This window comes from Chelonia mydas, chromosome 1 (assembly GCF_015237465.2).
Source record: "Chelonia mydas isolate rCheMyd1 chromosome 1, rCheMyd1.pri.v2, whole genome shotgun sequence".
In the NCBI taxonomy this organism is placed as follows: Eukaryota; Metazoa; Chordata; order Testudines; family Cheloniidae; genus Chelonia; species Chelonia mydas.
Window position 1 is genome coordinate 193,573,454 of NC_057849.1, and position 25,679 is coordinate 193,599,132.

A 25,679-nucleotide genomic window follows, 5' to 3' on the forward strand; every position below is an offset into this window, starting at 1 on the left:
TGCTGATGTTCTTATATTATTCCATTTTGTTGGAAATGCTACGTGTTTGCCCAAGACACAGACGTGTTGTGTCTGTTCCATTTTCTAATCGTCACACATGCCTGACAATTGGCACTTGTCACTGGTCATTTAAAAACTTTTCCCAAGATGATTAGTGCCTTGGCCTCTGCACCTGGAGAACTGTCAAAAATAATGTTTGCAGAATTTCAGCATAAGGGAAAAATAACTAGAAGACTGGTAAAAGTGCAAATAACCTGAAAGTACAAATCATAATGGGCAGTGTTTGGTGAGTTGTACTTTCTCAAAACTACTACAAGTTATTGGCACTAAGGAGTAATTAGCTAGGTCCGTGACCCACTCATTTAGAACAATACGTGTTGACTACGGATCTAATATTCTGCTTATTCTCATAAATGCTTTGCCTTTCCATAGCTGTTTTCATCTACGGATTTCAAAGCACCTAAGAAACAATTAAGTCTCCACTGTGAGTTAGGTAAATCTACCCATTTTGGAGATGATTACCCCATTGGGGCTTCTCAGAAGACTTTCTCTCGTTGCAACAGTTTCTTTTCTGCCCACGTGCTCCTACAGTAGAGTAGTCTGTGTAATAGTTACATAAAGATGATTAATTATTCTGCACTTTTTATTGCACTCATCTTTTATAATGACTCTCTGTCCCCTCTCTCATTTCATAGCAACTCTCTTTTCATACTCATCTTAATCCACCTTTTTCTGAGACACGCATCTACAAAATCAACTGTAGAATTTTCAGACATGGATGTTTCAGATCCAGATCATATTCCATCAAGCCCTCCTCTGCACACACACAGAAGTTCTTCTCTAACCTTTTCCATCCCACTGTTCTTTCACTCACAAGTGTCCTCTATATTTTAATATCTGAACTCATTCTTTCACCCACTTGAGCTCACTCTGGGCCAGATCCTGATGTCTTACTCAATTTCTATTCCTTTCTTACTCAGGCAAAATTCCTCAGGATTTGAGTCCCCATAACTACTATGCTGATTAGTCTGGTGGATAGTTATATCTTATAAATCTTCACTTTGCCCTTTTTCACAAATGAAAGCTAAATTTTTTTGTGGTGGCTTCTCTGAGAAATTAATTTTACACACGTGCTAGTGTCACAGTTTCCAACACTTTTGAGCAGAGAAAAATATACCACTATGAGCAATAGCATTAATGTACTCATTTGCCACCAGATGGAAATGTTGCCTTTTTAAATAGCAAAAACAGTTCTTGCTGTTACCTGAAAAATCAACATTTCTTCCTTTTGGGAAACAACCCAAGTATTTGAAGCAAAACCACAAAAATGGTGGTTTTGATTAAAGCAGTTAGAATGTGATTTCCAGCCAGTCTTTCCTGCTAGTGAGAATTGGTTCACACAGTTCAGCTTGTAATTTGGAGCCTGATTTGTCAGAGTTGTTCCCATTAGAATCCTGGTTGCTCAGCTCTTCTGAAAACCAAGCTTTTAGTCTTTTGTAGGATGCTGTGCCACAAACAGTCATTGAATTGACTAAAATATGCCCATGGCTTCTTAAAAGTCCTATCTGGCATGATCTCTTCTTTGTGAATCTGTTCTTCCTAGGGCTTCCTTTAAAAGAATGCAGTCAAGGTTTTTTCTCAATTTTTAGTGTTTTTCCTCACTGTCATTGTTTTAATAAACTTTGGAAGCTCGAAAATTGAAATTTCCTTAGTATGAGTTGTCTTTTCCCTCATTGTGTTTGCTTTACAGTGGTAGTGTTGTTTGTCAACAACATCTTTCCCATAGTTAAAGTCAGTCTTGCAGCTTTGTTCTTTTCCTGGATCTTTCCTTGCCCACATGTTAATTACAGGTGTTATATTAGTTAGTCTCCAGTCCATTGCTTACAAAGAAGTTTAGTACTTATCTGCTAATGGTTGTCTTATCTTTTCTACTATTTCCTTTAAAATTCTACGTGGTTCATATTGCCCTAGGATTATGTCAGTCTTCAGTCAAATTTTTCAGTCATCTATTGTGGTGACATCCTGATTTCCTTCCTCCTCTGGGCAGATGTACAGTCTGTTTTCCCCCATCTCCCTCCCCCTAGTCTTTCTTTATGAACACTGAAGCAAAGGATGTCATTTATTTTCAGAAATGTCAGCCTCTTCTGTCTATAAATCATCCCCTGCCAGGGCACAGAGGCCCTTCTGGCCTCTTATGTCTAATGTACTTGGAAAATGTTGTAGTTATCTTAACCTCTTGTGAGATCTTCTTTTCGTTCACTACTGAAGAAGCTTTGTGTACGCCATATGCTCTGCTGCCCCATATACTATAGTGCAGCTGCAATGAAATAGGGGATTTTTTTAAATGCCAGATTAGCTCTTTGGTCCATCTAGTCTCTTGCCCTTTGCAAATAGCCAGCACCTAAAAGGAAGATAAACCCACCAACACCATTAATATGCTTATCCAATTAAGCCATGTTGTCATTGGGAAGGAAAATTACTCTCATTTACCTCAGGTGATTATATTTAATCTCTGAAGAATGAGATTTGAATACCCACATTGTTACCTTAATTTGCAAAGCCATAAATGCAAGTAATATAAATTCACAGAGCACACAATAAGTGTCCAGGAAACTTTGCAACAGTAAGAAAGTATCTAACTTTGCAGAAGTTAATGTTATCCATACAAAGTTATATACTTTGCAAAAGTTAAAGTAAAATGTTACGATTGCACTCCTGTCCTATTAGAATCAGAGATGTGCCAAACAGTTCAGGGGAAATTTGCATAGCAGTTAAATTAGGCTGGAATGTGCATACAATATATGCATACAATTATAAAAACAAAAAAGGTAAATGTTGAGTTAAAGCTATAATTTTACCTCAGGGTCCTAGTAAATGATTCTTCAGCTCCATCATTTATTACATCGCTAGAAGCTTTCAGTGATATTATAGCCTTTTGTTCATAGTTGCCTGCTTATGCTATCATTACGCTAGTGCCCCAAATGTGGTAGGCAAACATATAGTAAAATACATTCCCTGCCTCACAGATCTCTCACTCTCATGGCAACATGACTCCGCCAGCAAGAGCAACAATAATAGATGGGGAAATAGGCAGACACGGGTTAGCTGACTTGCATGAGTCTTATTACAAAATGCATTCCCCAGTATGCACAGAACTCCCCCAACCCACAGGGTTTTCTTTAGGGCAAAGTGCTCCTTACCAACCCTTCCAGCATGTCCTTAATTATCCAACCAACCACCTCACTATCCAACCTTCCTCCCCTCTCCTGTCCTCCATTACCATTCAACATCCTCTCTACTCACTCCACGTGGCAGCCCTGGACAAGTGGTCCTGTGACCGTCATCAACCCACAGAGTACATCACCTAAAGCCACAGGATGGGTACCATGTCAGCCACTCCGCTTCTCAGAAACAATAGAAATTTCTACTGTTAGGGTGAAGATTGTTCTGTGCTGGAAACAGAGCTTTCTCAGGGTCTGGTTGGGAAACTGGAACAAACTCCCACAGGAGCTGAGGACAATCACAAACCTCACCATCATCTGCTCAGAGTGCAAGGCACACTTCTTCAACCTGCGTTCTCTAACTTAATACAGAGCAGCATGACATTTCAATTTTAAAAAAACCAAAAATAAAAACCCTACCAGTACAAAACCTTATGCTGTGTACACAGTTCTCCCCCTGGGAGAATACATTGTTGGAAGGTGCTCAGGTACTACAGTGATGAGGGCAGTGGAAGACTCTGTGTTGAATAGAAAGTCCTCTCCTCTACATCACTCTTGATGTTAGGATCCCACAGCTCTGAAGGCTGTGGAACAATTTCTCTCCCCCTGTCTGTGTGAACAGAGAGATAGCAAAATCTCTGTGGCAGTGCCTTCTGGCTCCCAGGAAATGGTCTTTCTTTCTATCTCAGCCCATATATCTGAGGAAGAGTGGCACGTAAGGGCCTCGTGCCTCAGTGGGTCTAGATGGGAGGAAGGCAGTGGCCTTGTATTGTATATTATTTTAGTTCTGCTAATAATAGAATTTGCATATTAAGTGTGCATACTTGTAAGTGAAAGACAGAAGGCACATAGCACTAGATGATAAGAGGACTTCATAGACTCCTTTTCTGCTTGAAAACTGTAGGATGCAGAGGCAGATTACAGTTTTTGTGGGGCTCTGGCCCAGAGCAAGTGGGGACCCCTCCCCACCCCTCCTGCCTGCAGTCCCTCCTGGTGCTTCTGCTGGGGAGCAGGGTCAGGGTGCGGGGACTTCCCCCACCTGCCCAGTGCTGCTGTCGTGGGGGAGTGGGGCTGGGGCCCTGTTGGCCCAGTAGCTAAACCGCCACTGGTAGGATGGCAGTCCAAGTGATAATACTACACTGAAAAGCTCTGTTTAATTTCACCTTTTCAGTTCTGTGATCTTACATTTTTCTCCTTTTGCATGATTTGGAAAATGATGGAATTTCCTTTGCTTGCCAAAGTTTCATGTGGCATAGCAATTTCCTATGGAAAAAATAGCCCATACAGTAATTAAATAAATAGAAATTTAATCTGCACAAGTACTTTTATTGTCCTCTGTGGTTTGGATGGATTTCTGAGGCCTATTCGTTCCAGAGCCTATGGAATGACATTCCAGCAGAGGCTGGAGTCAAAGGTTGCTTTAAGCTGCTGTTTATACTGGTTAGTTGAGGAGTTTTGGGCAGTGTATATGAGATGGAATATAGACTACAGCTTCTTATGAACATCAGAACTGGCTAAGATGTAGGTATGGGATAATCATCATATAGGTTTCCTATTTATCTTGCTAAACACTAGCCTATGTAGTCTCTTAATCCCTTTCGCTTTTTTTTTTTTTTTTTTGTCCTGTGGCTTGTGTAGAAATCAGTAAAGTAGCAGAGAGCACTTGAGCATTTTTACATCCATTTTATTTATATACATAGAGTAGTCGCTTTTGAGATCTTTTGCCTGCAACCTTAAAAACTTGACATGTGGCTATGTGGACATTTATTAAAACGCCATATGAGCGCTTTAGAGTACAGTATGGCTTGATGCCTCTCTCCCACTGTTTATTCTTGGCCAAACATTTTCCATCTCCCACTAGCGTGCAGTATGCTGTCAATCAGGTAGTTACTATCCTGTGGCCCAAAGGTGGCGGCTGGTTCTTGTGCTTCTGCCACTGGCGTTGCCTCCTGACTGGAAGCAGCCGAGGGAGAAGGCAGAGATGCTGCTAGCCTAGATACTTTTTTGAAATGCCTGTCACAAGACCTGGGAAATGGAGACATTTGGCTTTCCTCTAAAATGTTTACAGTCTTCAGTTTCTGTTCTAGTTATGGAACTTGTAGATATGATGGGTCCTATTATTCAAACTGAGTGCTTCAGGGCAGGTATGGTCTCTTACTGTGTGTGTAACCATTCTGCCAGGTGTCATTCGCAGTGGTAACTGTTGCGTCACAATAACCATATATTCACCTAAAAAAGTCAAAACTGACAAAACCCAAACAGTATTTCAGGTGTATGGCCAACCCCAAAGTCCTAGGTATTAATTACCTGGCTGGGTGACACCCATAACTCTGATTCACAAAACAACCCGTACCCATCTAAACCCTATCATGAATCCAGATAGACTCATTGGTAGTCAGCTGGGTGTGGGGGCAGCTCTCCTGTCTGCTTTAGTTCAACAAAGCCTACACCATCGGGTTCTGCTCCATCCTGCAGCTGGTCAAAAAGACCTCTCCGCTTACTCAGTTGCTGTCCTGTCCAACCTAGTCCCACTCCACAGAGTCAGCTCTGTGCAGAGCTTGGAATTTCTGGATCAGGCATCCTAGATAGATCTCCTTAGTTGCATTTATTGAGCTCCTCAGCTCCCAGCCCAGCCAGAGTCCACTCTATGTCCATTCAAGGTGACTAACTTTCTACGGGGTATAGCTTGCGCAATTCATGTGCCCATTCATAACTCCAGTTACAGTAACAAACGATTGGCCTTCAGAAAACCAGAACACAAACTCCAAATAATGCAACACTGTATTAACTAAGCTACACTTTCTTCTGTGAGGGAACCAGAGCATTCCATCCTTCTAAGCCTTGTAGCTGTGAATTTATATCGGTTTCTACAATGGCTAAGAAGTATGGGGGCTCTAGGAGGTACTGTAATCCAAATAATTAATTTATGTTCATGAAACTTCTTGTGAAACTTCTGCTTCTGCCTTTCGTTGTTAGTCAAAAAAGTGTCTAGTGCTCTATTGTCATTTGAAATCTAAATGCTTTTATCTTGTCTGCTCGAAGTCTGCAAAATGTAACAAAAATAGTGTGCAACAAATCCAATATGAATAAAATAAAATGTTTATCACCTGCATTTCACCTACATTTCATACACTAAAAGTGGCCAGATAGAATGCTTTTTGGTGTACTTGGGATCAGTGTGGTTGATTATTCCATTAATAAAATACCTCATGCGGCAATAGCTTCTTAAAATATAGATCAGCACTGTTGGCTTAAATAGCAAACCAGGATGTATTGTTTAACTAGTGAAAAATATGTGATTTGGCTCTAATGGGGAATTTTCATGGACTTGACCCATCATATAATAAAATAGATATAAATAAAATACACGGTTGTATATCCAAACTTTCATGAAACATACAGATAGGTTTCAGTTATTACCATGCTGCTGCACTGTAAATCAAGGGAAAGACATTTGCAGCTTTTAAGTTATAAACTTGGATTGATGATGCACATTACTAAACCATTCTTCACTTTGTTTGTTTGTTGAGAAAGCTGCTGCTGGAGAACTCTTGTGGTATCTGGCTGCCTCAAGTCTCCTTGACCTTTGTCAGTTTGGCATATACCCTGGGAATGGCATAGAGACCACACTGGTGGCTCTGATAGGTGGTCTCCTCCTGATGATCAGGGATCTCTACCGATGCTGTTGGTCATGATTAGGGCTATGATTTTGTTACAGAGGTCACAGAAATCGTGAATTTGAATAGTGTGTGAACTGTTGGAAATGGCTGTTTGATTAGCCCCACAAGCTGAGCAGCGTTGCAACCTGGCACATGAGGTCACAGTGCCACCCAGGGTTGTCCTGCCGGCTCCTCCAGCTACGGGGAGCTGGGCCCAGCCCTGTGGGACAGAAGCTGCCACTGCAGGGTAAATGCAAGGTGAGCTCATTCTCCAGCTACCCTCCAGACCTCGCCTTTCAGCACCCTCACTATATTCTTGGGTATGTTGATGTAGAAAAAACTACATTATTTGGTGACCTTTCCCTGACTTATTTTTCCCTGCACCCCGCCATGAAATTTACTAAAAATTTCCATGCCAAAATCGTAGCATGAATCATGATGTGTTTTTTATTCACTAGTGAATCCCAGGATGTGAGTACGGAGCCTGCCCTTCAGGGGATTTGGGACTCAGGAAATTTGAGTTCTTTTCTTAGCTGTGCAACTGACCTGCTGTATATGACTTTGGGCAAGTCACGTCACTTCACTCTGAGCTTCTATTTCTCCCTCTGTAAAATGGGGATAATGATCCTTATCATCTTCCATAGAAGTGCTTTGTGATCTACAGAAGAAAAAATTTATTTAAGAGCTTAGAACTGTTGTTACCACAAACTCAACTTTCCTTCAATACACACAATGAATTAATAAAATAGGAATAGACATCATGTGCCATAGGGAAGGCGGGAATTGCTCCACTCTGAATAATTCCTGCTATTTCACCAAAAGTGTCAGTCTACACCAAGAGTTCTTCTTCGAGGACTGTCCCGTTGGGTGCTCCTCTTTGTGTGAATCTGTGCCAAATGTAATCGGAGATTTTTAGTAGCAGTACCTGGTTGGGTCACACATACGCTGTCCCCATCTTGTGCCGCGTCTGGCGTTACATAGTGCTGTGTGACCAACCCCCCTCAGTTCCTTGTCTGCCGCGCTCGGCTTGAGACAGAACACAAAGTTTATAACCCAATTAGTTAGTTCAGTTAACTCTTCCCCATTTATTTTTCTTCTCTTAACTGAAACAAACTCCTAAGAATTTTTTTTTATTAGTATACCCCTTAGCGTAGTATAGTTACCCTCCCTCACGGGAGAAGCCCTAATCTAAGGGGCATGCCCAGTTCCCCGGGTTTTAAACTTTGTGTCACTTGCCAGTCATCAATCCCGGGCTCGGATTGGCATTCAGTGTGTCCATTGCCTTGGCGAAATGCACATTCCACGGAAGTGCTCCCACTGCCACATTTTGAAAGCCCGTGCCAGGAAGATGAGAGACCTACAGCTAAAACTCCTCATGATGAAGAAGTCTCTGCACCCAGTCTCTGATCCTGGATCACGGGCCCCTCATGGGCACGGTCTCCAACAGCAGCATCCGAAAGAGGTTCCCCACCACCCTCTCAGAGGAAGAATCACTCCCCCAAAAAGGCGACAAAGAAATAGGCTCTGACCTCACTATGTTGGGAACCTGCCAAAAATAGATATTCTCTGACCTGTCAGACCACATCGGTACCGACTGCACCAAGGCCATCCACCACTGAGGTACTGGGACCATCTGGTACCGTGCGAGCAAATGAACCTAAGCAGGCTGGCTCAGAAAAAGTCAAAAAAGGGAAACCTACGATCCCTGCCTTGGTACCGATGCAGCCGCTCAAACATATGGCACCGAGCAGCTCGGCAGCGCTGCAGTCTCTGGCCTCCACAGACCTAGTGCACGACTCTCAGCACTGACACTTGCAATAAAGGTATTGGTACCACCAACAGCATCCTCCTTCGTACCGATGCTCTCAATAACGGAGCAGTTTCTCCACCATAAAGATCTTCTGGTCTTGTCAGCACCAGAATCTCCAATCCTTGAGACCGACCTTACTCCGGCACAATCGGTACCCTGCCAACTTACCACACCACCCAGATCAGCTCCTCCTTTATCCAGCGACAAGGATGATGACGATGAAGGGGAAATCTACTCCTCCCATCGCTCCTCGCCTGTCCGCACAGCTACTAGACCAGGATCACCAGAGCACCATGAATACCACCCCGGACCTGAAACTCAAGGATGGTACAGACACCCATGGATGCCGCCAACTATGTCATTTCCATCACTGTGGCCTTACTGGGACCCATGGCTGCAGAGCGCCAACTCTACCCTAAGTTTCCCAGTCCACACAGGGAGAGGTCGACCCTCTGAACCTCCAGAAGAGGCAGTGGAGGAACTGGAGGAGACTTTGGATCAGGAAGTCACACCAGCTGTCAATTTTTCATCCTTCTCCACAGATGAAGCTATCATGCCCCCACCACGCATGATGGGGGATAACTTTAAACAGTTCCAGGAACTATTTAAGAGGATCGCGGATTCCCTGAATATATACTGCTGGAAGAAGTTGCGGGGTCCCAAGACAAGTTGCTGGACATCCTCCAGACTTCAGCCTCCTCCAGGATTGCCCTCCCAATAAATGAGGCTCTTGTGGACCCGGCCAAAACCATCTGGTACATCCCAGCAACAATTCCACCCACCTGCAAAAGAGCGGATAAAAAAAATACTATGTCCCTTCCAAGGGGATGGAATTTCTATTTTCACACCCTACACCAAACTCTCCGGTGGTAAAGGCCATGAATAAGCAGGGCAGACAAGACCATTTCAGTTCCATGCCATATGACAGGCACTAGAAGAGATTGGATCTTTTGGGGCATACATTTTCCTCTTCAGTGATCCTACCAGAATCCCGATCCTACAGCTCAAGATCGCTAATTACAAGGCACTCATGGGAAGTGGGAGGGGGCGGATAGGGGATGGGGGCCAGGCTGTTTGGGGAGGCATAGCCTTCCCTACCCAGCCCTCCATACCATTTCGCAACCCCGATGTGGCCCTCGGGCCAAAAAGTTTGTCCACCCCTGCAGTAGACAGAGACCACTCCCTTCTCAGCCCTCGACATCCCAACAACCTCCCACTAAACACCAGTTTTGAGAGTTTAGTCAAGGACATCTTCTATTGCTGGAACCATCCGACACCATCCATCCATTCGGAGACCATCTGACTCCATTCCACCCAGCGTGGTGAAACATCGTGACAGACAAATGGGTACTAGAGATTATCGAGATTGGTTATTTCATCTAATTTAACTCCATCCCTCCCTGTCCCTCTTCAGGGACCCTTCTCACGAACACCTACCATGACAAGAGGTAAACCACCTCATACGTGTGGACACAGTAAAACCAGTACCAACGCAACACAGGGGAAAGCATTTCTACTCCCATTTTTTTCTAATCCAGAAAAAAAACAGAGGATGGAGACCCCACTCTTGACTTAAGAAGCCTCAACAAATTTGTGAAGATCCAGCGATTCAGGATGGTCGCACTTGCAACAACAAATCCAGCATTAGAGTGAGGGACTGGTTCTCACCCTTAACCTCCAGAGTGCATATTTCCACGTATCGATACATCCTTCACACAGGAGGTTTCTCAGATCTGTTCTCAGCACAGATCATTACCAATACAAAGTACTTCCTTTTGGCTTGTCTACGGCTCCACGGGTAGTCCTTGCAGTGGTGGTGGCTCACCTATGCAGACAAGGGGTCATAGTGTTCCCCCTGCTCAAAGCTTCGACATGAGAAGGGGCGCTAGAAGCTACTCAGAAGACAGTAGCTCTTTTCATAAAGCTGGGTCTACAGATAAACAAAAATCAATGTTCCCACTCGTGCAGAGTTCATCGGGGCCTACCTCGACACTCTGGAAGCCACAGCCTCTCTGCCCCAGCACAAGTTTACCATTCTAGTCAACCTAATCACTACAATGCAAGCCAGCCCACAACCATCGGCCAGGACGTTCCTCCAAATGTTAGGCCATATGTCAGCAACAGCACTTGTCATCAAGCACAGCAGACTGCACATGTGATGCCTGCCAGACTGGCTCAGGACAATATATATTCTGCACAGACGCAATATAAACAAGCAACTTACGATGTCAAGCAAAGTAAAAAATTCTCTACTTTGGTGGATTCCGAGACACAATGTTTGCACGGGAGTTCTCTTTGCACAGGACCCCCCGCCCCCCACTTGGTGATAAAACAGATGCCTCATTGCTAGTTTGGGGGGCACGCCTGAACAACCACATAATCCAAGGCTGCTAGTCCCATTGGAATCAACATGCTGGAGGATTCTCTGCTCCTTGAAGTCTTTAAACCACGATTTGAGGACTTCAATAGCTCAGACATAGGTGAGAGGTTTTTTGCAGGAGTGGGAGGGTGAAATTCTGTGGCCTGTGTTGTGCAGGAGGTCAGACTAGATGATCATAATGGTCCCTTCTGACCTTAGTATCTACGAATCTATGAAACATTACGCATAAACTTACTGAAACTGCAGGCAGTCTGAAATGCATGCTTACACTTCCTACCCGTGATCAGGGACAAGGCTATAAAAGTGCTGATGGACAGTGCTGCTTGTATGCTTTACATAAACCCCCAAGGAAGGGCACAGTCACACTCCCTATGCACGGAAACTATGTGACTATGGAATTGTTGCATCTGCTGCAACATCTCAGCCTCCTACCTGCCAAAGCACCACAGCAGATGCACTGAGCAGAAAATTTTCCTGGGACCACGAGTGGGAAATGAACAGCAGGGTACTGCAGAACCTATTCAGACACTGGGGCTTCCCAACTATAGACCTCTTTGCAACAAACCAGAATGCCAAATGCCCATACTTCTGCTCCAGAGCAGGACCAGAATCCCAATCTCTCAGCACTGCTCCAGAGCAGGACTGGGATCCCAATCTCTCAGCAATGCTTTTCTCCTCAAATGGGATACATATCTACTGTACACTTTTTTCCTCCAGCCCCTCTCCTAGCCATGGTCATGCACAAGATAAGGACCAGTAACTCCAGAGGTAGCCCCCACGTGGCCCAGACAAAGGTGGTTTCCTTACCTCCTGAAGATGGTTGTGTGCCCACCACAGGTTTTTCCACTTGTGCCTCATCTCCTGTCTCAGGATACAGGCCATGTCTACCACCCGAACCTAGCAAGACTCCACCTGAAGGCATTGCTACTCCATGGTTCCGTGACAGTGAAATGACTTGTTCAGAGGAGGTAAGGGACATTCTTTTAAATAGCAAAAGGCCTACTACACAATATACATAGCTACTTCTACAAATGGAAGAGATTCCCTCCCTGGTGGCAGAATAGGCAAATAATGGCAACTACCTCTCCTTCACCAATGGTCTTGGATTACACATCCTGGAATTCAAGAAATTGGGTCTCTCAATGAGCTCCATTAGAGCGCACCTTGCAGCAATCGCAGCATTCCACCACAAAGTGGACGAGTTCTCCATCAGCCTCACACAGCACTATGCCATAGAGAAACACTCGCCATCAGATGCTCTACTTGGACTTACGCTCTCCTCGCTTCTACTTCAGAGTTTTCACACTAGAGATTCTGTGATAGCGAAGGAACCTTTACTTTTTTTTATAAGATGAAAAAATTCTCTCCCCCCAGGTAGATTTTCTGCATTTAAACATCATATGGCTTATTTAAAGTGACCTTAAAGCAGCTTGGATACCACACTGCTGAGCATGCAATAAATATTTAAATTAGATTAGATAGGCTTTTAAAATAAAAAAAATGAACCCATAGTTATGCTTACAAATGTAGACGCCTCATTTACAAAATATTTGCCCATTATGAGAACACTTGCGAGTATTTCTGTTTTGTGTGAAGATTTACAAAAATTGAGGCAATCGTTAGTTTTATGCGTTAAACTTTGAAATAAAAATTATCCTACCAAGTAGCTGTGGGAGACTGTCCTTTGGTATTTGGCCATAAAGAACCTACCGAGGGTAATCAGCATGCTGCTCAGGTCTTCAGAGACGAAGAAACAGTTGGAAATTCCACAGTTTGGATTAAACTATTCAGCCTCTTTGTGGGGAACTTTTAAATGAAGTGTTGGCAACCAAAGCATGAGAATAGTGGCATGTTTTTTAAATTTTGTCTCTTCAGATCATTTGATCTCTTGGAAATTTGCTACTTGGGAAGCAGTCTCTTGCAGCTCCAGTTCATAGCACTGTGATAAATTCACCAAGCACCCACTTCCATTAATAAGTGATCCTTTGTGAATCAGCGGGAATATTTAATTGTCCAATATAACATTCAAGATAGAAAATAACCTAAATGCCTGCTCATTGTTTTGAAAATGTGTCCCTTGTTTTGCGTTAATTGCTAATTTAAAATGTACGCAGTTGCCTACTACTTATTTATGTCAGGGTTTCTCACACCCTCCAAAGCAGGGGCTCTTCCTTGCTGTGACCGCAGAATAAGTCCTCTAGGCTTTACTGTAATACAAATAATGATAATGAGGAAAAGAATAAACTATTGTTTTTCCGTACACTCCCCACACTGCCTAGAGCTCCTGGAAAGCTGCTGCTGGAAAGTGAACCACAAAGGATTTTGAATGTTAGAGACTTTGGTGAAATTACCTCTGTATCTTCTCTTTTTCTCAACCACATTCCTTACAATAATTTAAAAAACAAACCAAAAAACAACAGGAGCTATATGTGTCTCAAAGGCCTCAGTGAATGGGGTAGCTTTCAGGTTTGCATGACAGGCACAAGCTGACAGTCGTCAGTTCAAGGGAAGGAACTGATACATAACTGGAAACTGGAACAGAAAGAAGGGAAAAGAACATGAACAGGAGCCTTTGTACAGTAACATCAGCAAGATGTGCAATTTTCCGTTGCTCCGAGGCAGGCAGATCACCACGGGGTGTATGTTACAATTGTTAATGTAGGCAGGTGATGGTATCTTACAATATGCCGATTCTGAGTGGTTTTTAGGTCAGTGCTCGGCTGTGTGGGTGGTGGGGAAAAAACACATTGTGCACTGACATTGATATTCTTACCCATATTGGTAGTTCAGTACCTCAGACTGCATCCATTAGCGTGGGTGCATCACACACGAAAAGACATCAGTGTAGGAGAGGAGGGGATTTGGGAAACAGCTTTGAGTGGAGTGGCCACGTTTGGCTCAGCCATGTATGGGGTGTACAGGAGCCACTTGGTACCAGGTAGCAGCCCCGGGCCTTACTGCTGTAAGGAAATGGGAATGCTCTGGCCACCTCTCCTCACAGCACAGCAGCAGAATAGGAAAGCCACAAATGGCAGGGGCCCTGAGCACCGTTAAGGAGAAGAGGAATGAGAAGCAGGTCTCTCCCCAGGCGGTAACAGTAGGGAATTGGCAGCAATTGTTCAGCCTCCTGGATTTGAGTTGTGGGGATGGGAGCAGGTCTTTGCTTTCTGCAAAGCCACATAGGCAACAAAGCCAGAGGAGGTACCTCAACGGCGCAGTGTGACTGGAATCATTCTTGCTTTTCTACTTTGTTTTACTTTTCCTGCATTCTGCCTTGGTCCCAACTAGAGCTGCCACCTGTCCAGGTTTCCCCAGGATTGTCCCTTTTTTGAGGTAGCTGTCCTAGGAAATCGGTAACAGAGCTCAGTACATGCTGCCAGCTGTCCAGTTCTATGGGCTCAGGATCATCCCATATGTCCTGGCTTTTGCATCCCAGAGGTAGCAACCCCACTCGGGAGGTGGGGGAAGAGTGTTCAGGAAATATTGGTGTTTAGGCCTACGCCATAAAATATTGGTGTGGGGAAGGTTAAGAGAGAGACATCCCCAAGTGAGGTGCATTGTTGTTAAAGGACTATATATCGCACTGAGGTATATTCAGACAGTTGGATCTTTCACCAGCCCCACCTCCTGAAAGACATACATTACTTGCTCCCCTGCCAGCATTAACAACAGGATAAGGTACCACTGGAGCATTAAAACAAACAGTAAGGACCTGCATGCAAACTCGCTATGCATAGACAGAGGGGTCTTACATTATTAGGAACAGTGTGTCTAACTGTTTTCAAAGTAAGAAGCTTGATACTTTATGCTCGTTCTGGAAGCCAGTAGCATCAGAGAGGGTGTATGCATGGGTGGTTTGCTTGACCATGACAATCAAGAATACAGTATGTGTTTGTTTCTAATTTTATTCTCCAGTTATGAATTCCAGGTGAAACCCAAAAACCCTCTCGGTGAAGGTCCAAGCAGCAATAAGGTCCCATTTAATACTGAATCAGGTAAGAGCTTCAACAGATGTATCAGTTTATCAGTGAAAACCATGACAATGTGTTCAGCCAAAAAGACGATGTAAACTTGACCCTTAGGTGTTTTTGATTATGGATGCAGTGTAGCCTAGTGTACAGGGCACTGGACTCAGACTCGGGAAACCTGGAGTCCCTTCCTGCTCTGCCACTGACCTGCTGGGTGGCCCTGGGCATTTCACTTTACTTCACTCTGTGTCTCTGCCTCCCAGTATGTAAATGACAAATTCCCATACTCCTTTATTGACGCAGGAGAGAGTTGTGGTTTAACTATGGAAGGTGTACAAAGGCTTACACTGAATCCAGGGATTTTTTTTTTTAATGGGTAATGTGGCATCTTAAATCCAAAGCTTTGTTATAGTAGATCCATGTTTATGTTTGTATCCCTCTATCAGATAGCTCTGCAAACAGACAGGCCTTTGCACACAGTGATATATAACGGATTTACACACACAGCACACTTTTGCAATTTTGCTTTGTTGCCCATGCTTTTCCCACTGTCTGCAATATAGGATTGTTTTAATTGTATTACTGTTTATATCACGATAGTGCCTTGGGGCTTAACCGAGAACAGAGTCCCTTTGTGGTAGGCACGGTATGTGTGTGTAAATAGATATCTAGAGAGAGAGAGTCACTGCCCTAAGTGGGTTACAGTCTACATAAACAAGACACACTTGCTGCAGGAATAGGAAACAGAAGCACAGAGAGATTAAATGACTTGCCCCAAATCATCCAGCAGGTCACTGGCGGATCTGAGAATAGAATCTAGGTGCCCTGGGTCCTAATCCAGTGTTTTACCCACTGGATTGACGCTTAGTGGAATAGGGTCAATGTGAGCATAGGAAATATATTCTTTAAAATTAAGGATTACTCATTTAGCAGATTGGTATAGGGCCCTCAAAAATATGTATCTATCTAATGCATCTGGAAGCTAGAGTGCTATTTGGAGCTTTGTCATGTGTGTAAAATGGTGCAATAAGCAAAGTTAGGGTGACCAGATGTCCGGATTTTATAGGGACAGTCCTGATTTTGCGGGCTTTTTCTTATATAGGCCCCTATTACCCCCCTACCCCCGTCCCTATTTTTTACACTTGCTGTCTGGTCACCCTAAGCAAAGTCCCACCTGACTTGGCTATGGGGAACAGAAAGAATCACTCAGTATGGCATTGCACTATCTATCCAAGATCCAGCTTCTCTAGAAGCCAATTACAAAATAGCCATTGACTGCAATAGAAGCAGGAGCTATTCTTATATTTAGAGTCAGCTGCCTATTGTTGATAGTACTCTGAACTAGTAGGCACTTAATGTGTACCATGCCTCTTTAAAGGGACACTATCAGGTTTAACATTTTTAAGTCAAATCCTTCAGTGCTTTCTCACTGAAATTAATGGGCATTTTGACAGAGTAACAGGTAAATGGAAAATGAGTAAGGAATTCAGAATATGTCCCACATATTTTAAGAAAAATTGATACCCTCTTGTATTACTAATGTATCTTAGATTATTAAACTTGAAAGAACCATTTATATTTTAATGCCACTTCATGATTTCGGATGGTTATTTTTTTCCCTTCACTCTGTGTGGACAATGGAAATAAACTGGTCGGTTTCACTTTTCCCTAATCACTTTCCACACGTTCTCCATTTCTCATTCTCATGGACTAATGTAAAGCTGCAACATTTGGGCAGCAGGCACTACAGAGGAATTCTTTAAAATAATAATCAATTGTCTACACTGAAATTTTAAAAATGCCATGGAAATATGTTGATTGATGATAAGCTTTGTAAACTTTTTTTTTTTTTTTAACAAAACCAAATTTTACTCGTAGTGACCCATTAATAATGTTTTTAAAAACTCAGTGATGCGGTAATTCCAAATAGTTACATGAGCAGTTTATTTCTTTAACTTACACAAAAATGTAGCGACCTCAACTTCCCAAAATTGTTGCTGTTTTACAGATTATAGTTTATGTCAACCATAGAAAATCACTTTCTAGTGTGCTTCTGTAGAAATATCAGGAGAGGTTATTTTACAGTGTCTGATTGCATGTTTGCTTTTCTCCCCAGCGGACCCAAGAGTGAGTGAGCCAATTTCAAGTAAGCCCTTTATGCATAGCATGCTCTAATCAAAACGTTTTTCTGAAGTAAGATAACGTACTACTTTATGACAGGAGTGGTTGTGCTGTCCCAGCTACACATGCCATGGAACAGAACAGCATTCACACATGATTTCACTTCTTCCATCTATGTAACTTGTAAGGAATTCCTGCCAGTCTAAATGTTTACCTGAGCACAGCACAATCAATGTGATGTGGTATTCCCGCGGCAGCTAAAATGGCTTGGAACCAACGTACACAAATGAGCCTGCAGCTTTGGACAGCTTGTGTTTTCTCAGCCCTGTTGTTAAATCAATAGAAAGTTCTTTAAAAAGAATACGCTATTTTTCACTTAGTAAGTGACTTAACAGAATGCAAGTCGAAGTCCGCTATTTGTCTGTCATTGTGCTGAAATGTATGCCATGAAAAATAGTCAGCTTTGAAAGACTTTAACCCAGTTCCTTCTGAAGTCAGTGGTAACGCTCCTGTTGACTTCAGTGGGAGTTGGGGCAGGCTCTAAAAGAGCAGAAGAGACCCCTTTCAGCCTAAGGGCCTGTGTTTTGCAACAGTACTGAAGTTGCCTTTAAAAATTTGCAAATAGCCTACACTGAGGAAAGGAAGAATATCTCATCTTGTTTATCATGTAGTTTGCTGCAAATTAACAGTGCCCTAATTTGTACCCTCTCTGTTAGAAAAGCTGTGGAATCACAATTCCCCCACTACTACTGTATGTTACCCACTTTTATAAGTTGTAGCTGTATCTCAATACACATACAAATATTTGTCTCCCTGACATGGCAATGCACGCTGTACATAAAAGGGCCAGATTTTGATCTGAGTTACAGCAGCCTAAATCTGGAGTAACTGTTTGCCTCAGTGGAGTTATTCCAGACTTACACCAGTGCCAGAACCAACCCCAAAGTCAGGTCCCTCTGTGAAAAACTTGGAAACGTGTTTGTAAGATTTCTTATGACTCCGTTTCCTTGGTCATTTTTTGTATTGCTGCCTGCCTGAGTGCGTAGAGTTAAATCATAAAAATGTTGTTAAAGAACCCAGGAATGGTAAAGATAAGACAGCCTCTTGGATCCACTGCTTCAAAAGAATTAAGAGAATAATTGCTGGGCCATCAGTTGTGGGGCGAAGTTACCTCGCTGGCTCCATCCAAGATAGGATGCTGTTCTCTTCCCAAGACTAAGCCTGAGGTCAAAGGAGACCTAACCCCTTAAATATGCTAAAAAGTTGGGTGAGCTGAGAGCCTGGCCAAAAATTGTCAGCAAAAAGGCTGACAGTCTGAGACATTCAGGGACAGGGAGAGGACTGCACTCAGTGTAGGCTGTTCCTCCCAACTCAGAGATGGTGAATAACCCAGACCACACTAAGCAGTGGATGGAGAGGTTAAGCTTAGGTAAGGAGATATGCTTGTAGGTTTTGGTTGTTTTAAAATCCACTTCTCTAAGCACTGTACACCTTCTGGGCAAAATAAATGACACTTTGTTTGAAGAAGCTCTTTGTGTATCACTGCAAAAGTATGCTGACAGAGGTCCCCAAAAGAGAAACCCTGGCAGGGACCAATCCCAGCTGGACTTGCTGAATTATTCATGGTCATACGTAAGAGGCTGTAATCCAGATCCTGGTCTGAGAGTGGGTGAAATGTGGAGAGGGGCCTGACACGTGTGGGAATGGCTCAGTGCGACTCTCAGAAGGCACAGCTGTGCAGCCTGCCAGGGACTGGGACACACTACTCCTATATTTTGCTGCTTACAAATTCCGTAAAATATCCTTCAAAATGCAGGTGACTGGTGCTGTTAATATGTTCCAAGTAGCATCCTTTTGCATTTGGGTTTCTGGTCTTCTCTACTCATTTGAATGTGTTTGTCACGCCGAGTTTTGTATGGCAGTATCATTAATTCCCCTCTTTCTTCTTCTCCTGCAGTGGGAAAAGATGCCATCTGGACTGAAGTCCCATTCAATTCCGACTCCTATTCAGAGTGCAAAGGGAAACAGTACGTCAAGAGGACCTGGTACAAGAAGTTTGTAGGCGTTCAACTGTGTAACTCCCTGAGATACAAGATTTACCTCAGTGATTCACTTACAGGTAAGGGAAACCCAAGGCAGTGTTAATGTATTTTTATAGCTGTGACCCAAATTACACGATACACATACAGTCATCTAGGTTCGTCATACCCATGAGCCTGGACTGAATGGTTTTAAAGGATGATCAGGCATGCATATGCTACTTACCTTGCAAATGTGGATATGGATGTTCCAAGATTCACAAGTTACTATTAATAGTACCTGTTTTATGGTACCCAAAACAGTGCTGGACACTTGACAGAACATTTACAAATATAACGGCCCTCTCCTGTCCTGAAGAGCTTATATTCTGTGGTGTCAGTCATGCATCAAAACCCTGTGCCTGCACAGTTCTTCATGCATAGTTGGGGCCTAATATTAGATGGGATGCCATAAGAAACAGAGAAGACAGGAGCAGATGCAACGGAGCAGGGATTACAATACTCTCCTGCTGGGACCCAGTTTGGCCTGTAAACACCTTGTGGCTCTTTTCTGAATGATGACGCTTTATGGGGATTGTTTTAATGTATTTTCTACACATGGCTTTGTATCTCACTGTAATCTTTTCCTCACCTACTTTCACTTTTTTGTTTTAAATCATGCCTGTTTGTTTTGGGGTTTTTTTTTTAAAGCCCTGTTCCCCCTCAACCCCAACATATACACTTTTATTATTAACACTAGCCTTCTTGACATAGTTTCTTACCCCTCACTCATTACACTCAGGTTATTGAAACCCTCTAGTAAGTGCTGGCCTCTGTTTTGTTTCTTTGTCTGCCAGTGGTTTGGTTTATTTCCAAATGTTTGTTGTGCCTTGATACACATGTGCTCGCATCTCGAGAGTTATACAAAGCTTTTGTTTCAGTTTTCCATTTATTTATTGATAAATTGTTGGGCAGTTTTTGGGAGACCTCTCATCAGGAAACTTTTGTTGGTGCAGCTCCTTTGGTGCTACAACTAGTAGGAGAACTAGTGCAAATGTCACTGGTTTTACCACCTTGCTCTGTAACTCTGCTAAAAGTAGGTGTAGGTGACACGGGGCATGTATAGACTAGGAAAATAGGTTGTGTTTTAAAACGTGGTGGGTGAGGTGATTTCTAAACATGGACTTTGGTACCTATTGTAGGCAGGGCAAGTTGTGTTTAGAAATCCATTAGCCTGTCCTGGTCATCCCTGGGTTCCTCCTTGCTTCAGTATAGTTACCCCAAGGCAAAAAACTTCAGTGTAGACAAGGTCTCAGTCACCACCACTGTGGTGTTTCAATGACAAGGGGTGCCACTGTAGAGCCCAAAATACGAAGAGAAACACAGACCCTGTGTAACCTATGGGGGGAATATCCCCCCAAAGGTGAGAAGTAGGCTGATGTGCCTGTTACGTGCAGTTGTATCAAAACCCAGAAACGGTCGCTGATAGATGCAAATTTTAGGGCCTGATCCTGTCAGGTGCTGCAGACCTCCCATGAGCAGCCAATTCCCTTCCACCCTTCCTGAAATCAGTACCCCAGAGCTAGCACCTCACGGAATAAGGCCCATAGTTGAGAGTAGGGAGCAGGAAGGAGAGCAGAGAACATATAGGGATGCTGGACAGACCATTCCAAAATAATAAGCAGCTATGCTGCCTGGCTCTTCCCCTCAGCCCCAAAACACACAGGAGGAAACCCCTGTGGGTAATTTTAAGTTAATATCTTTTATGTAAATAGTGTCTTGACAATTATGTAAACAAGACAGACCATTTTAAAACAAAGATCGTTCATTCTTTGCTATGGTACTAGCTATAATCAGAGAGACCAACTGACCGCTCTATTTGGAGTCAGGAAGGAATTTCCCCCCCGATCAGATTGGCAGAGACCCTGGGGTTTTTCATCTTCCTCTGCAGCATGCAGCACAGGCCACTTGCAGGTTTAAACTAGTGTAAATGGTGGCTTCTCTGTAACTTGAAGTCTTTAAATCCTGATTTGAGGACTTCCGTAATTCAGCCAGAGGTTAGGGATCTAATATAGGAGTGGGTGGGTGGGGTTCTGTGGCCTGCAATGTGCAGGTCGTCAGACTAGATGATCACAATGGTCTTTTCTGACCTTAAAGTCTATGAGATGATAAAACTGCCAGTCAGACATAGCACACTGTAACACTAGTCTGTGGAAGAAATAGCCGTGCTAATCTAAACTGTAACACAGTCCTAAATCAGATGAATTAACGCTGCTTCAATCTCAGAACAAATATCTAATGTAGCAATGGCCAATTTTCTTTTATCTGTTTGATTTTGTTGCTGTTCTTGCTGGAAGAATGGTGATTTAACTTGGCGGGACAATCACCAAGGCAGCCAGACTGTATTCATTACACTTACAAAGTATGGCTCTCTCACTTGTATTGTTTAACCGACACCGGATCAGTTGCCACGATATTTGAATGAACTGGACTGTTTATCCAATACATATGACATTGTGTTACATTTTTCACCATTCTTTCACATGGCGAAGGCTTCTGTACTGTAGTGGAAAAATTTCCAGTTCTAAGGCAAAACTCAGCCCTGATGTAGGTCAGTACAACTCCATTGAATTCAATGGAACTATGCCCACCTGTATTAGAGCCAAACTGAACCTGTAATGTCCAGCAAACTGAGGAACCATCTTGTGTTACTGTACCTAACAGAGCCACACAGAGGTCTGATTTCCATCTTGAAGTGTGTTTTCTAAAAGAACTTATTTAGGCTTAGTTATATTAAGGAATTAGTGATCTTCAGTTTTTTTTTGGTAAAGAAAGTCCTGATAGCAAACTATGAGCAAGCCTGGGGGCTCAATCCTGTTCTGTTAACTTCAGTGATATCTAGATCAGGTCCTAAGATTTTGAAGGGAGGAAAACGCAACATTTCTCTCCTCAAAAATCCTTCCCATTTACCCTCTTTCAAACCCACTAAAGCCTGGGAAGGATAAGCTAGCCACAGCAAGACATAAAAACCTTTATCTGTGGAGATGAGACGCTCAATTGCAGAAATGTTAACATTTTGGGCCCATTTTCTTTACAATAAACAACTGTGAGATCTACGTGTTGGAAATCCACCCTATTAGCTAGTCATTACTGGGAGACTTCATCTCTTTCCTTTTTTGATATTTTTGCCTCCATGGCTCTGTGTGCACCCATGTGTGTAATATAAAAGATGTGGTAGTGAGTTGTGGGCTTTTTATTGGGTATTGAGTGTTGTTACAAAATCCTCAAGAAGCAGAGCACAGCCAGACCTACACTGTGCAAGACCATCCATGACGAGGAACACTGAAAAAAGGTCTAGTACAAAAACATGCTAGAGATAACTACAGAGTAGCTGCTAGTAAATAGTTGGTTATATTTAGAGTTTTGTCAATCTAAGATTTCTCTGGTAGGATCCATCACATATGTTCCTGATTAAGCAGAGCACTTAATCACATGCTTTTCAGTGCTTTGTTGAATCAGAACTGATCTCATGCATCATACTATGATAAATAGTATCGTATTGCCCATGCTAATGTAGTTGAAGAAATAAGCTTCAGTTATTTCCCATTGGTATTGTGGGTGTAAATAAAAACATACATATATATGCTATGTGTATAATACCCACACAGAATATATATGTAAATAATATCTGATGATATGAGGGGCTGTTAAGGGAGTCTTGGCAGAAATTTGGGATGATCCCATTATTTGTCCGTCTGAGCCATGAGTGAGTTATGCAGATCATTTCAAAAGGTCATAATACCTCAAACTATCATAGTTAGTCACTTCCTTTGTTTCCATTTTGCTCATTTATTAGTTTCCCTCTGCTTTTCTCCCCTTCTGAAATATGTTAGAGAGATACTGGTAGGTTTTACAAAACCAAACATCAATATACACTTTCTCCAAGATATTTAAAAAACAAAATTTCCAATGAAAACTGTTTTTGTTCAGATTCAAATATTGTAGCATCATGATAGTGTGTGAGAGCCTGAAAGGGAAACTCCCTGCTGAGGAAAATTCTGAAAGGTGAGTAATATACACGGTGAAATGTTAAAGTAGATCCTGCAAAAAAAGATCTATCTATGCAGAGGCCTCCTGAAAGCCACATGGACAGATTTCTTTATAAGCTAGAGGCCTGCCTGTATTACCTGTTTCATTTTTCATCATTTAAGATGATGAGTTGAAAAGGAGTTTTTTGGAGTGTGTATTTATGTTGCAGTAGCTGAGAAGCAACTGTGTATTAGTAATACAAACACTGGATAAAAGAGGAAAACTGCTCTATTCTAAACATGCCAATGCTGTTCCTATAAAACAGCAGCCTCTTCTGATCTAATTTAACAGTCCTCCTTAGCACTGCAATGTAAGCATTCCAGCAAATAATGTCAGCTAAAATCATTAAAATTTAAATTTTAAATGTGGCCTTCAGCAGCTGCAATTTTGAGCTGCCTGAATATTCTTCATTTCAGTTTATAAATTTATCCAAGAGAAACTCCCTCCTAATGAGCACCGGAGACCAACTCTCCCATGGAAGAAACACAAACACAGCTGAAAACGAAAACCATAATAAGTGCCTTTCATAAGAATGGCCATACTGGGTCAGACCAGTGATCCATCTAGCCCACTATCCTGTCTTCTGACAGTGGCCTGTGCCAGATGCTTCAGAGAATGAACAAAACAGGCAATCATTGAGTGATCCAACCCGTCATCCACTGCTAGCTTCTGGCAAACAGAGGTTTAGGGACACCCAGACCATGGGGATGCATCCCTGACCATCTTGGCTACTAGCCATTGATGGACCTCTCCGCCATGGACTTACATAATTCTTTTTTGAACCCCACTATAGTTTTGGCCTTCACAACATCCCCTGGCAAAGAGTTCCACAGGTTGACTGTATGTTATGTGAAGAAGTACTTCCTTTTGTTTGTTTTAAATCTGTTGCCTATTAATTTCAGTGGGTGACCCCCTGGTTCTTGTTTTATATGAAGGAGTAACAACTCCTTATTCACTTTCTCCATGAATTCATGATTTTATAGACTCTATCATATCCCCTCTTACTCGTGTCTTTTCCAGGCTGAAAAGTCACAGTCTTTTTAACCTCTCCTCAGATAACATTATTCGCTTTTTTGACTGCTGGTGCACACTGAGCTGATATTTTCAGAGAACTATCCACAATGACTCCAAGATCTCTTTCTTGAATGGTAACAGTTAAGGTAGACCCCATCATTTTGTATGGATAGATAGGATTATGTTTTCCAATGTGCTGTACTTTGCATTTATCAACATTGAATTTCATCTGCCATTTTTGTTGCCCAGTCACCCACTTTTGTGAGTTCCCTTTGTAACTCTTTGGAGTCTGCTCTGGACTTAACTACACCGGACCCTCGCTAGAACGCGGGATTTGGGATCCATGTGCGGCACCGTGTTAACGCGGGGACCGTGTTAAAATGAATTCCAATTAAAGTAATTAAATTTGGGATCATGGCCGCGAGCACGTTATACGCGAATTCACACTATATAGGCGCGCATTGTAGCAAGGGTACGGTGTATCTTGAGTAATTTTGTGTCATCTGCAAATTTTGCCACCTAGCTGTTTATTGCTTTTTCCAGATCACTTATAAACATGTTGAAAAGCACTGGCTCCCTGGGGGACCCCATTATTTACCTCTCTCCTTTCTGAGAACTGACCATTTACTCCTCCCTTTGTTTTCTGTCTTTTAAGCAGTTACCGATCCATGAGAGAACCTTCCCTCTTATCCCATGACTGCTTACTTTGCTTAAGAGCCTTTGGTGGGAGACTTTGTCAAAAGTCCAAGTACAGATCCACTGGATCACCCTTGTCCACATGTTTGTTGACCCCCTCAAAGAATTATAATAGATTGGCGAGGAATGATTTCCTTTTACAAAAGCCGTGTTGACTCTTCCCCAATAACTCTTGTTAATCTGTGTCTCTGATCATTCTGTTCTTAACTATAGTTTCAACCAATGTGCCAGGTACTTCAGTCAGGTTTACCAGCCTGTAATAGCCAAGATCACCTGTGGAGCCTTTTTTTAAAATTGGTGTCACATTAGCCATCCTCCAGTCATCTGAACAGAAGCTGATTTAAATGATGGGTTACAAACCACAGTTAGGAGTTCTACAATTTCATATACAAGTTCCTTCAGAACTCTTGGGTGAATGCCATCTGGTCCTGGTGACTTATTGCTGTTTAATTTATCAGTTTGTTCCAAAACCTCCTCTGTTGACATCTCAATCTGAAACAGTTCCTCAGATTTGTCACGTAAAAAAAATGGGTCGGGTCAGGTAAGGTAATCTCTCTCACATCCTCTGCTGTGAGTGCAAAGAATTGATTTAGCTTCTCTGCAATGCTCTAATCTTCCTTGAGAGCTGCTTTAGTACCTCGAGTGGCCAGTGGTCCCACTGATTGTGGAGCAGGCTTCCTGCTTCTGAGGTACTTAAAAAAAA

The 25,679-nt window shown here is 42.7% G+C and overlaps 1 protein-coding gene across 24 annotated transcripts in view; it reads left to right on the plus strand.

The window, feature by feature from the left end:
* LOC102940233 (ABI family member 3 binding protein) overlaps positions 1–25,679 on the plus strand; it is a 377,733-nt gene that overhangs the window by 346,086 nt on the left and 5,968 nt on the right. For all 24 annotated transcript variants that reach the window (XM_043538550.1, XM_043538551.1, XM_043538552.1 and 21 more), the window contains 3 exons: positions 14,986–15,065; positions 17,155–17,184; positions 19,117–19,278. In XM_043538550.1, the coding sequence (XP_043394485.1) occupies positions 14,986–15,065; positions 17,155–17,184; positions 19,117–19,278 (272 nt within the window). The remainder of the gene's footprint in view (positions 1–14,985; positions 15,066–17,154; positions 17,185–19,116; positions 19,279–25,679) is intronic.